This window comes from Papaver somniferum, chromosome 6 (genome assembly GCF_003573695.1).
Source record: "Papaver somniferum cultivar HN1 chromosome 6, ASM357369v1, whole genome shotgun sequence".
Lineage (NCBI taxonomy): Eukaryota > Viridiplantae > Streptophyta > Magnoliopsida > Ranunculales > Papaveraceae > Papaver > Papaver somniferum.
This window is the reverse complement of record NC_039363.1, coordinates 101,460,308-101,473,788: the sequence shown is the minus strand read 5'-3', so window position 1 is coordinate 101,473,788 and position 13,481 is coordinate 101,460,308. Positions and strand designations below refer to the sequence as shown.

The following is a 13,481-nucleotide window of genomic DNA, read 5'->3' as shown; positions in this document are numbered from 1 at the left end:
ATTGAGATTAGTCGGAAAAATCAAAACAAAATCAGAGCTATACTTTAGAACCGTTTGAAAAATGCAGTCATGTCAAGTGGCACATCACATGTGTCTGCTGGGAAAAGGATTACGTAACCACTTTAGCTAACCAAAGGCCCGAGATACATGTACAAAATTATCTTGATGCAATAGCCATATGCAGATTTATGGGACCTTCAAATCTGCTCGTAAATTTCACATGTGACCAGACCAGATTAATAAAACAATCACTGAATTCGATGCCAGGTGAAAAAATGAAGACCAGCCTAATACTATCTATAGATTAAATTAAACAAAACTAGTCAAATAAAACCAAGGTGACCAAACATGTGGTACAAAAAATCCAGCCATATTATTTTTAATAAATGAAAACCATTTAATTAAAAAGTCACATAAAAACTCCAGGTCAAATAATAATGTGCAAATTTAGCTTTTATTACTTTAAAAAAAGCAAAACATATCCTTTTTACCTTGTCTTCTTCTTCTTCTTCTCTCCTTTCTTTTTTCTATTTATGCGGTCTTCATCTCCCCACCACCATTTACACCAGCAGCAACAAATATCTCTCCATGAACACCATCGCAACACCTCCGTCACCACCAACAACAACACCTCTGTCACCACCAGCAGCAACACCTTCGTCTCCTCCACGAAACCTTCGTCTCTTTTTCTTCTATTTCTATTCAGATCTATCACCAACAGTAGCTCCGCCACCATCAAACCAACCGATGTGTCCAGATCCGCCACCAACAGAACCTCCGTCTCCTCCATTAACACCATCATCACCTCCTTCTCCTCCATTAACACCATCATCACCTTCTTCTTCTCCGTCTACAGATTTTCCATCAACAACACCGCCTCCTCTTATTTTTGTTTTTCCCACCAGTACATCAGATCCGCCACCAACACTACTTCTACCTCCTCCTTTTATCATCTAAAAACACCACCAATACCTTCAAATCGGCCACCAACAACACCTCATCTACAATCAACACCAGTACTTGCAGATCCGCTCCCAACATCACCTCCGCCTCCTCGTTCAATCCTCTACAATCACCACCACCACCTTATGATGTTTTCATCACCAGCAAATGATGATACATCTTCAAAGTCGAAATCAATATTGTATTGGGAAATGACAGATTTATGATGAAACCAAAATTGGTTTCATCAAATTCTGACAGTTTTGGTTGGTGAAAACAGTAAACTAATGATGAAACCAAATTTGTTTCATCATAAACTTGCCTATTTTCTGTCATGAAATCAAAGATTTTAATGATGAAAATTAAGTTTATGATGAAACCAAATTTTGGTTTCACCTGATTTTTGTCTAGTTTATTCGGTCTGACTTGGAAGACGGCATGTTTGGTTTCATCATTGAAGTTATGTTGGTGAATGACAATATGTGGTTTCGATTGTATGTACAATGGTGGTTTTGATTATATGTGTGTATGAATTGGGAGAATGTGTATAGCAGGGTTTGGTACTGGTACTCCAGGTATTGATGAAGAAGTTGTGTTGGTAGTGGTGGCCTTAACTGAAGTTATGGAAGTGATAAAGAATGGATTAACTGAGTAAGGGTGGTGCTAATGCAATGAGAGTTGTAGTTGAGCTTCAGGTGTTGCATAAAGGACTGGTATGGGTTACAATTAAAGAGGTGTATGTCTGCATTGTTAAAAGTGTAATGAATTGGCTGAAGTTGATGAAACCTAATTAGGTTTCATCGTATTTTTTTTCATTTTGTTGAATATTAATATATGTGAAGCGAATTTTTGATGGTGGGATACAGGTGGATTATTTTTTGTTGAAACTGGTTGTATTAAGGGGGTAATGGTAGTGGTGGTTGTGGTGCTGGTGGTTGTGGCAACGATGGGGGTGGTGCAGTTGACGGTGGTGGTAGGTTTCATCTTATTGTGGATTGTTTTTTGTTGAAAGTAGTCTTAGTTAAGGAGGTAATGGTAGTGGTGGTTGTAGTGATTATGGTTGTGGTGGCGATGGGGGCGGTGCAGTTGACTGTGGTGGAAGGTTTCATCTTATTGTGTTTCATTTTTTCTTCTTCTTCTTTCTCCTTTCTTTTATGATGAAATCAAAATTTGGTTTCATCTTATTTTGGTGAAACCAATTTTTGGTTTCATCATTTTTCTGGTGGTGGCGCGGTGGTGGTCGGTGGCGGCGGCGGCGAAGGTGGTCGGTGGCGGCGGCGACGACGGGCAGTGGTGATGTTGATGGTGGTGGGTTGTTGTTCGTGGTGATAATATAATAAAAGGTTGGGTTGATTTTTGTTTTTGTTGGGGTGATTTAAATAATAAAAGGGTAATGTAGACAGTTTATGTTAAATGGGGTTTTTGTGAACATTTTGTTTTGGTGGAGTTTTTGTGCATGGATGTGACACCTTTGGAGTTATAACTCGCGGACCGTAAATTAAATTAACTAATGTAGGACTTGCGAGAAGTTAAAACATCTGGCAAGGTTGGGTCAGGTGCATAACTATTTTATAACTGAAAGTAACGCATGATATGTAAACGATATCTTGCTTATTTGTAATTTATCTATTTCAACAAATTACACTATTGAATTTCAAAAGGGAGAGCTTCAGTATGGGCTTATTTTGTTGTTTCTTAATCACCAAGATAAACGGACGTCGGGCTCAAATGATGATAAAATCATCTCGGCCAGAAAGATGTGGACTCAAAGGATATTATAGTTAAAACTAATAAAGTAGGGTCAGTTCAGTTAAGGTAAATTTTACGCAAAACACTTTGCACAGTTCCGATGCGTATGCAGCGGGTTAGAGGCTTGTATTATTATGAGTGTAATCATACCACATATAAGCATAAAGTGTATTATGATTTTAACAATGTAGGAGTTTTCTGTAGAATTTGTGTTCAATGAAAATGCAGTTCGTATGTTTTGAATGGTCTGTCATGAAACTTTAGAGAAAATTCTGTCACAAAATTCTCCTCATGACAAAGCTCTTATTGGATTTTAAGTCATGCAGTCGTCGTGGGGCATGAGCCTTCTAAAATTCTTGCATGGAATTTGTTAACCAAGTCCTAAGTATTAGGTCTTGAAAACTACTAATATTACAACTACCTGTTTCAAATCAGCCTCCGAATTCGGATTATAGTTATAGGAAATGCCGTTGACATTGGTGTGGTTTTAAAAGAACCTACAACTTAGACCTGCAAGTATACAGGGTCAGTTGTAGTGAGTGAGGTAAGAAGGGGTTTGTCCTCAGGGACAAGGAGGGTGTAAAGCTGAAACTATGGTCTCACTTAAATTGATTCTAAACAAGAAAGAGTAACCAAAATGGGGGTTGTTTTGATGTGTCGATACGACAAGGTGTTGGTGAGTAACAGAAACAGTAAAGTAATATGCAAAGAAAGAAAATAGAGCAAATGATGAGAATGGTACTAGGGCCTTTGAGTCCACCACTAACTTACACTAGTTATTCTGCTCATAACACTAACCTTGTCCTTATATCTGATAACAAAAGGGATGTCAATCGTCTGTATATCTAAGGTCACCTTGATATGAATGATTCAATCACAACTAAGGTATTTCTCCTAAGCATTAACTGTCTTTTCAGGGAACAGCTAATCAAAAGATCAATATATGGGATTAAGTATGAGTTGTAGTTCTTCAGCACAGTATTATTCTAACTACAATGGATACATGGCATACACTGTGAAAGTAAAGTACTGAATTCCTAAGATTGAATTTTATTCTAAAACAACTAAGCACAACAAGGTTACTGCCATTAACAGGAATAACTAGTAGCAAACTAGGGCTTCATCTAAACCCTAGCAGGTGAATTTAGAACAAGATGAAGATGATGAAATCAAACATGAACTACTGCTTGGTGCACCGGCTAATCCGGGCATATTCCAACAACACTAACCCCCATCTCTATTTATACCCCAAAATACAAAATTAGGGTTCTTACAAATCCCAAAATGAAAACAGTAAACTAGGGTTACAATTTTTACTTGATTGGATGGGATAATCCTTACCTATAGCGTCGACCCATTCTTTCTCTGTTCTTCTTGCTCCCTCTCCTGTCTTCAATCACTTCTATAGACTCACCTATTTTATCAATTTCCCACCTAGGGTTTCAGAGATGGATAGAGGGGAAATTGGTGAAATAAGTGGCTAGAGATATAGGGTAAGGTGGTGTTTCGTTAGAGTGGTTATGGAAGTCGTAAGGTGGCTGTGGCAGAGGTAGTGTCTGCGGCAGAGACAGGGTATGGGATGAAGACGGAGTGGAGAAGAAAGAGAAGGTCGATGTGTTTAGGGATTAGGGTGTGTTTGGGTCGACCTCTATTTTGGGTGTACATGAGTTTGGTGTTTGGGTATGAGGAGGGATAAAGATTTTGATGTTTCGCAAAGCTGAGCCGTGGGATGATAACTTCTGAAACGGATCTAACGACGAGATGGAGACAGATTATGAGCGACTGTTGGATGCAAAAATACAACGAAACTGACGGCTCAAGATGGAGTTAGGTGCTGTGGTGTGAAGCGGTTGTAGCAAATTTGATGTATCGGCGATGAAGCGACCGTTGGATTCAGCTGAGGATCCAATCTGACGGCTACAGGAGAAGTGGGTTATGGATTTTGGTTTTGGTTTGGGAGATAAGTTGGGCTTGGGATAATTCTGAGCCCATTTCTTCTTTAAGAACAATTTCTTCCTTGTTAAGCCCATTTCTAGCCTTTTGGTCTTGCGCACAACATTCTTCGCAGCTTCCTTGCGTGATTCCTCTCGGCTTCCACCACTTTTCTGCTCTTTTCGCTCCGTAATTCCATCCAAACTTTATTTATAACCTAAAAATGCAAAATTAATTAATAAAAATATTTATTCTTGAAAACAATGAAAATACAGAATATGGGATAAAATGTAGAATTAATGCACAAATGATGAGTTAAATGCCAATAAAAAGGTGCAAATATATACAATATTTGGCACTGATCAGACATGCAAGTGAAGGAGTCTGTCTGTTAATATATACGCACGAACTGTTTTAACTCGACGTCGTAGGAGTAGTAACTGCACTGCCAATTGCTGCGATACACGACAAAAATGATTTTCAATTTTGGATTTGTAGTTACAATGAACGTCATGAAATCTGATAAATTCTGGAAAGTTCATTGTAAAATCTCTTTACAGAGCAAAAAACGACATCTGTAATGCAGACATTCTACTCATGGATTGGGATGCCATCTGGAAAATAGATACTGCTCATGTCATCAAAAAATTTCTATTAGAAATTTGCTCATGGAATTCTCCTCAAAAATGCAAAGACTGCTTGCATACTGCATTACATTGACCCCATATGCAAGTTACATAATAGTGGGGAGGAAACCTTGACTCACCTTTTCTTAAGTTGTCTTGCAGTGACCTTTTTCCGGCAGCTTTTACTAGGGCCAAATCATGGTTAATATGATTCTAAAACTACCTTCAAGGATTGGTTCAACTCTTGCTTAGATTCAAACAACAATTGCTCAAATTATAATAGCAATGTTCATGCTACTGAATGTTGGTATATCTGGAAAGCTAGATGTGACTTCATCTTCAATCACACTAAGCTAAATGCAGTCATATCTCAATGAGCATTAAACAACATCTCTGCTCTTATAACAGGGTGCCTCACTTGTTGGATCACATTCTAAACAATGTTCCCTGTGATATAGAAGAAGATACCCTAATCCCTCCTCCCTCGTCTTCAAGAGGAAAATTTGGAACTACCATAAAGATTTGCATTATACAAGACCCTGGCTTTCTTATGTACTATATTGCGCACTAATTGGTCCGGACTTTGCAGGAAACCACATTGGCCATAGAGGAGCTGATCTAGCTTTCAACTGAACTAAAGAACTGCAGTGCACCAATGTTGAAATCCAGTCTGAAACTATGGCACATTGTCTAGGGCAGATTCAACCATATTTACTATAAAACAAGTAGAAGAGAAACGAGAAGGCGTTACAAGCATCGACTCTTTTGTTTTAGTAAGACGGAACACGTATTCTTTAAATTCAACATTGGCTTGTAAGAACTTAAATAGGAAGGGTAGTGGCACCCGTTATGCCACTATCACTAGCTCGAGTATGTACTGCAATTAGGCTTACCTAAATTTTCTTAGAAAAAAACAAACCAAAAAAAGAATTTCACTTAAAACATAGCTTTTAATACCGCTAGTTGGCTCCCTATTCTCCACCTTCCTATTCTTCTCCCTACAATCTAAGCCCCACATCTATATCGAGATTCGCATTCATGTTCAGGTGGGGTTCATCATTCCCCTAATGTGGGGTTTAGATTGTAGGGAGGAGAATAGGGAGCCAAATAGCACTGCCTCTTTTAATATTACGGTAGAATAAAATTTAATACCGTACAATAAAAATATTTTCACTGATCTCTGCTAACTACACCTATTTAACCTGTTTTCCAATAAATCATCTGCAAACGGCCATTAAAGCCTAAAGTTCCCATCCACACAAATGTAAAGTTCACATCTAAAAAGAAAAATCATGGAATCATAAGATGCAAGTTGCAGATATCTTATGATGATTCGAAGTTGTTTTTCAAAATATCTCCTTTCTAAAGCATTACATTACATGTCACTGCTGTGTTTCTCTGTTTAGCCACTGTATCATCACGCTGCAACTTTATTCTTCTCTGAGGAATCAAAGCTTAATCAGAGTCCAGGACTGCAGGGACCAGGCCAATCTCTATCAAAAGACTTGGGCAACATAAAAAAATTCACTTTAATAGAAAAGAGACAACATACAAATTTCCAAGTCCAACAACGTACAGTAACAAACTCTAAGCCTCTACCAACCAGCATGAGATTTATTATCATTTACAAAAAAAAAAAAAAAAAAAAAAAAAAAAATCGTCCGATATAACTCAAGGCTGCTTCTGGGGAGTAAGGCAGTGGATTTTTAGCCGGAAGTTTTTAGAAATGAGATGATGGGAAAGATGTTGCTGGTTTGGTTCCTCCTCGCTCACTGTTTGAAGTTGTCAAGCAAGCATGGAAGTAAGGGGTAGTCACTTTGGATGTGAAAGATCATCTCCCATCACTTTTCACAGAGAAAAGCAAGCAGCACAGTTGTAGTACTACACTTACAAGTACTGCTCATCTCAATTATTATTTTCTCTGACAACAAAACTCATATCTCTCTCCCCTCAATATTTTTCGGGTTATACAATATGGATACCTATTAAACGGCCCATTCCATTCAATATTTTTCCTATTTATTTCCTTCACACTAACTTCTCCATAAAATGCTAAATGGAGCACTAAACCAATAAATTAATTTCTTACTAGTCTCAGTCCGTATATTATTAAACACACACCAAACGCATTCTTCTTTAAAACCATACATCGTACGTTATCTCTTGTAGTGGGACCCGCAACAGAGACACGCGTGAAAGACCGTAGAACACATGACTCAGTCCAATGTCTCTCTTTTTAGGAGTTTTCATACTTTGTTTAGTGCCACCACAAACAAACAACCATAAAGTCCCTTCCCATACTCCATTCAATTCATTGGGTTTGTTGACTACTGACGAAACTATTCGCCTTTTCTAGTCTACTCTACTCTACTATAATCATCTACAACTCCTTTCATTTTTTTCTAATTTATTGACTTCTTAATTCAACAACAACCACTACAAAGGAAAGCACTTAACTTTTTTTACTTTCTTTTTATCTTGTTCTTCATTGCTGCTGCTTCCAATCTCTTCTTGGAGCAATGGATATCAGATTGGTTCTTTGTTTAGCAACTCTTCTTCTGTCATTTGTTTCAACTATTTCAACCAATTCTGAAGGTAATTCAAAAAAAATCTCTCTTCTTTATGATTTTTTTGATTGATTTTTAAGTCTGGGTTTCTGTTTGTAAATGGTTAATGGTGATGAAAGTATTTTTTTTTATTTTTTTTTAATTTGGTTGTTGCAGGGAATATACTTCATGGTTTAAGAACAAGACTGTCTGATCCTAATAATGTTCTTCAAAGTTGGGACCCAACTCTTGTGAATCCATGTACTTGGTTTCATGTCACTTGTGATTCTAACAATCATGTTATCAGACTGTAAGAATTAATCAACAACAACAACCCTTTTCTCCGTTTCTCTGGAATCTGCTTCTGTTTCTCACTTTCTCATTTTGAATTTTTTTTCAGAGATTTGGGTAATGCAAATATTTCTGGTAGTTTGGGTTCTGAGCTTGGTCAACTTCAACATCTTCAATACTTGTAATTAATTCTTTCCTCTCTTTGCGTTTTTCTTTATGATTTTTATTCCAATTAAGAAAAATAAGACTAATTATTTTTGAGTTCTTAATTTAGTACTATTACTAAATGAAATTAATGTGAAATGGTTGATTTCAGGGAGCTTTACAAGAATAATATCTATGGGAAAATCCCAAAGGAATTGGGTGATTTGAAAAGTCTTGTTAGCATGGATTTATATGACAACAACTTACAAGGACAAATCCCAAAATCTCTTTCTAAATTGAAGTCTCTTAAATTTCTGTAAGTTTGCTTCTGAATTTCATTCTTGGTCTTTTAAGGTTTTTTTAAAGATTTTTGAAGGAATTTAAGATTTTTTTTTTTGGTTTTTAACGGATTTTTGATGTTTGTATGTAGGCGTTTGAACAATAACAAATTGACTGGATCTATCCCAAGGGAGCTTACTAAACTATCAAACCTCAAAGTGTTGTAAGTAAACTTAAACCTTGAAACATTATTTGTTTGGATGTAATTTCGATCCGGTTTTTGAATTCTAATTGTGTGAGTTTTGCATTGTGCAGTGATGTTTCACATAATGATCTTTGTGGAACAATTCCAATTGATGGCCCATTCGGAAGTTTTCCCATTGAAAGGTATTATTATTACTGCTTCCTTTTCGTTGCCCTTCAGCATGATCCTCATGAGTATGTTTATTTGTACGCCGTAAAGGATAGATATAAAGAGTAAGTTCATTTTCATTTCATGAAAGAGTTGCAGAAAATCTACTAAGGTTGTCTGCAATGTTACATATACAGTCTAACATCTTCAATCTCATTCCAGTAGCATCCAGTCTCTTTGGTTTCTTCATGTCACTTGTCATTCCCCAGTCATTGTAGTTCGAGATCTGAAGGTCATTTTCCCTTTAAGATTTCCCGAAATGTCAAATCTCCGTTAAGGGGAGTGATTCTTCTGATCATAGTGTTCAGTGGAACTTGAAGTGTGGAACTACACATGCTGGACTCGTAACTTGAACTACACATGTTGGACTCGGAACTTGAAATATGGTACTACACATGAGGACCTTGTAACTGATAGAGCATGATGCATTATCATCTTAGATTCAAATAATTTATAGATAATTGGCCACAATTATCAGCATAAACATTAGTCGATTTTCTTTCATCCAAATGGAATTATATGACTGCCGTTACAAATCTCAGAAGAAGAGACTCTATTTTTCTTGGCCATAAAATCAAACCAAGGCAATTCTATGTTGGATATGGTACTCTCAATCTTTTGTAACTCTATAGCACCATGTTAATATATTATTATTTTTCATGTTTCAGCTATGAAAACAACGATAGACTCAATGGACCGGAGCTTCAAGGACTAGCAACTTATGATTTTGGATGCTAATGAGAACTGATTCAAGAGAAGAACACCCATTCCAGGTTCTATTCGAAGTGTAATTAGCTCCTATAAGTTAATTACTACAACTCGCCTGCAAAAGAGAAAGAGATCTTACATTCTTATTGTAGTATTTGCGAAAGACTTGGTTCTTTAGAAAATTAGTCTGGTGAAAAACAGATCGACTAATGTAACAAATAAAAACAAGCTATGTGAATTGTGAGACTAGCATGTATTGCATTTAGATCTTGTGGGATGATGGTTGTATCTGTAACAAAAAGGTTATATATAAAAATATATTTGTTTCTATGGACGTTTGAAAACATTTCCAGCTAGATCGATCAGTTTTGGATGGTTTTATCAGGTTCTTTTTTTTTTTTGGTCAATGCTCTAATTCCATGTAGATGGATGGTTTAAAATTGTGTAGAAAGATATCTGAATGACCCATGGGGGTGGAGGATCTGAAACGGCTTGGTTTCTCTGGCGGCTTGTATAGAAGCTTGCAGGATTATGTTTTCAGGGAAGAGTCTTTCCACAAAACTCACATTTGCTCTCATCCTGATTAGCAAGCAGGTCTCTGAACTCATGGCGCACAACTTTCACGTAAGCAGATGATTTGTGTTACAGAAGCTAGATTTGAATTATCCATTGCATGACAAGCTTGCAGATTTAAATTCCCTCTTCTCCCATACGGAGTCTATAATTTTTTATACGAATCAACTCTAGGATTTTCTAGTCTACTTTCCTACTAATCAACTCCATTTTTTTTTCTCATTTATTGACTTATTAATACTATAACAACAACAAAGGAAATCACTTCACTACTCGTATACTTTTTTTTCTTGTTCTTCATTGCTGCTTCCAATCTCTTCTTCAAGCATTAGAAATGAGATTGGTTCTTTGTTTAGTCACACTTGTTTCAACTATTTCTGCCAATTCTGAAGGTAATTATTCAAAACATCTCTCCTTGGATTTCCTGATTGATTTTCAAGTCTGGGTTTGTGGTGATGAATTTTTTGTCGTTGCAGGGGACATACTTTATGGTTTTAGAACAAGACTATCTGATCCTAACAATGTTCTTCAAAGTTGGGACCCAACTCTTGTGAATCCGTGCACTTGGTTTCATGTTACTTGTGATTCTGACAATCTTGTTATCAGACTGTAAGAATGATGAACAACAACCCTTTTCTCTATTTCTCTGGAATCTGTCGTTTCTCTGGTTTTGATTAGTATGTTTTTCTTTGATTTTTCAGAGATTTGGGTAATGCAAGTCTTTCTGGTAGTTTGAGTCCCCAGCTTGGTCAACTTCAACATCTTCAATACTTGTAATTAATTGTTTTCTCTATTTTAATTTTTCTTATTGATTTATTCCAGTTTTAGAAAAGACTTATTATTTATTTATTTTGAGTTCGATCTTAATTTAGTAGTATAATTGATATGATTGATTTCAGGGAGCTTTATAGTAATAAAATCTATGGGAAAATCCCAAAGGAATTGGGCAATTTGAAAAGTCTTGTTAGCATGGATTTATATGATAACAAACTACAAGGAAAAATCCCAAAATCTCTTGCTAAATTGAAGTCTCTTAAGTTTCTGTAAGTTGGGTTCTGATTCTTCTGAACTTCATATTTTTTTTTTTTTTTTTTTTTCTAATTCTTGTATATTTGTGTTTTGCATGCAGGCGTTTGAACAAAAACAAGTTGACTGGATATATCCCAAGGGAGCTTACTAAACTATCAAAACTCCAAGTGTTGTAAGTAAACTAAAACCTTGAAATATTATCTCATATGTTGTAAGTAATTTTTGATTCTTAAGTGTGGGAGTTTTGCATTTTGCAGTGATGTTTCACATAATGATCTCTGTGGAACAATTCCAATTGGTGGCCCATTCGGAGATTTCCTCATTAAAAGGTATTACTACATGCAAATGCCTTGTCTAAGTGTCATTTTAGGCTTCATACAAATTGAACAATCTTTGGTAACTTAATAGCACCATGTTAATAATTTAGTTTTTTCCCCATGTCAGCTTTATAAACAACAGTAAACTCGGTGGACTCGAGCTTCCAGGACGAGCAACTTATGATTTTGGATGCTAATGAGAACTGATTCCAGCGAAGAACACCCACTGCAAGAAACTAGCCCGGTGAAAAACCTGTCGACTACTGTAACAAATAAAAACAAGCTATGTGAATTACGAGACTAGCATGTAATGCATTATTAGATCTTACGGAATAATGGTTGTATCTGTAACAAAAACGTTATATATGTATATATATATATTTTTGTTTCTACGGATGTTTTGAAAACATGTCTTGCTAGATCAACTTTGGATAGTTCAGCTTCATTTCTTGGTCAATGCTCTAAATCCACTCTCCAATTTGGTTGTTCATGTATGGATAGCAGGCTCAGATGGATGGCTTAAAATTGTTGGTCAATGTCATACCTGGACAATTACAGCATAACTTGACTACTAATAGATTAAGCAAGCAAGGCGTTTACAGGTTGGCAGTTCTATTTCTAGGCAATTCATCATTAGCAGCATTACTATATGGTTTTATTAGTTTCCATAAGCTCTGGTTGTAGCTAGTGAGATCAATGATTTGGAGCTGGAATACTATATCTGATTGACCATATGGGGGTGGAGGATCTGAAATGGCTTGGTTTCTCTGGCGTTTGTATAGAAGCTTGCAGGATTGTATTTTCAGGGAAGAGGCTTTTCACAAAGATCACATTTGCTCTCATCCTGCCTCTATGTTTAATCTCCTTAATGAACAAGGAGATCTCTGAAGTCATAGCGCACAACATTCAAGTAAGCCAAGTTTTATTACGGATGCTAGATTTGAGTAATCCATTGCACGCCAAGCTTGCAGATCTCATCTTCTCCAAACAGACGGCCGTCTGGATATTCGGTGTCGCATACAGTCTCTTTGTATATATGATCTCCCTTCTAGCTACATCCGCAGTTGTTTACGCCAGTTCCCACATTTATATCAGCAAAGGACATATCGATGACGAAATATCGTTTATCAATGTCATGTTCGTTATTCCCAAGGTCCGGGGTAGACTTATAATCACATTCTTGTGGAATCTCTTGTTTGTGACTTGTTTTACCATCTGGATACTACTCGTCCTAGTATTAGGCTTGGCCTTACTTCACTACATCCAGGGACACGCAACGACGTCCAAAGATGAGCCAGTGGGTCTCCATTATACTCTCTTAGATGCATTCTTTGGAGAAGTTATGCTGATCATCTATTGGATTGGTTACATGTACATAATTGCAATCTGGAATTTAGCTAGTGTGGTAACCATTCTTGAAGATGCGTATGGCATCAAAGCCATGAAAAAAGCCAAAGATTTGATAAAGGGTAAACGATGGGTGTCATTTATTACCGTCCTTCTCATCTACTCGTTCTTGGAGTACTTCAACGTAATGCTGTGGGATATCGTTAAAACCAAATATGATCCTGCATCGTTTACAACTGGAGTGGTGGCTAAGTTGATAATTGTAACGGTTTGCCTCCTGCTTCAATTGATTGGGATTCTGGTCGGACTCGTTGTCCAATCTGTGCTCTACTTCGTTTGCAAGTCTTACCACAGTGAGACAATTGACAAAGCCAGTCTTGAATGTCGCTTGAAAGCTTACCGTGAGGAATATGTTCATCATGAAAGGAACACAAAAACATCACAATACCTGCAAGTTGAAATTCCTTGATAGAAGAAATAATTCTGCTAGACTTTCTTTTTTTCTTCTGATAGAAATATTCTGCTAGTCGATTCCATCGAAGTTTTTCTTTCCTTAAGCTTTTTTCGGTTTTGAAATACTCCATTG

At 36.7% G+C, this 13,481-nt stretch overlaps 3 protein-coding genes across 3 annotated transcripts; all 3 read left to right on the top strand.

Moving 5' to 3' along the window:
• Nucleotides 1–7,556: 7,556 nt before the first annotated feature.
• LOC113288613 (leucine-rich repeat protein 2-like) lies at nucleotides 7,557–9,963 on the top strand. Its single transcript, XM_026537704.1, has 7 exons — nucleotides 7,557–7,844; nucleotides 7,973–8,105; nucleotides 8,196–8,267; nucleotides 8,403–8,546; nucleotides 8,661–8,732; nucleotides 8,825–8,896; nucleotides 9,590–9,963. Exons 1-7 carry the CDS (start codon nucleotides 7,769–7,771, stop codon nucleotides 9,657–9,659), a joined length of 639 nt encoding a protein of 212 aa, XP_026393489.1. The 5' UTR covers nucleotides 7,557–7,768; the 3' UTR covers nucleotides 9,660–9,963.
• Nucleotides 9,964–10,484: 521 nt separating this feature from the next.
• LOC113288612 (leucine-rich repeat protein 2-like) lies at nucleotides 10,485–11,934 on the top strand. Its single transcript, XM_026537703.1, has 7 exons — nucleotides 10,485–10,594; nucleotides 10,679–10,811; nucleotides 10,904–10,975; nucleotides 11,102–11,245; nucleotides 11,332–11,403; nucleotides 11,489–11,560; nucleotides 11,676–11,934. The coding sequence occupies exons 1-7, from the start codon at nucleotides 10,537–10,539 to the stop codon at nucleotides 11,743–11,745; spliced, it is 621 nt and encodes a 206-aa protein (XP_026393488.1). The 5' UTR covers nucleotides 10,485–10,536; the 3' UTR covers nucleotides 11,746–11,934.
• A 347-nt stretch (nucleotides 11,935–12,281) lies between these two features.
• Nucleotides 12,282–13,364, top strand: LOC113291209. Its single transcript, XM_026540769.1, has one exon. The coding sequence runs from the start codon at nucleotides 12,282–12,284 to the stop codon at nucleotides 13,362–13,364; it is 1,083 nt and encodes a 360-aa protein (XP_026396554.1).
• Nucleotides 13,365–13,481: the final 117 nt, after the last annotated feature.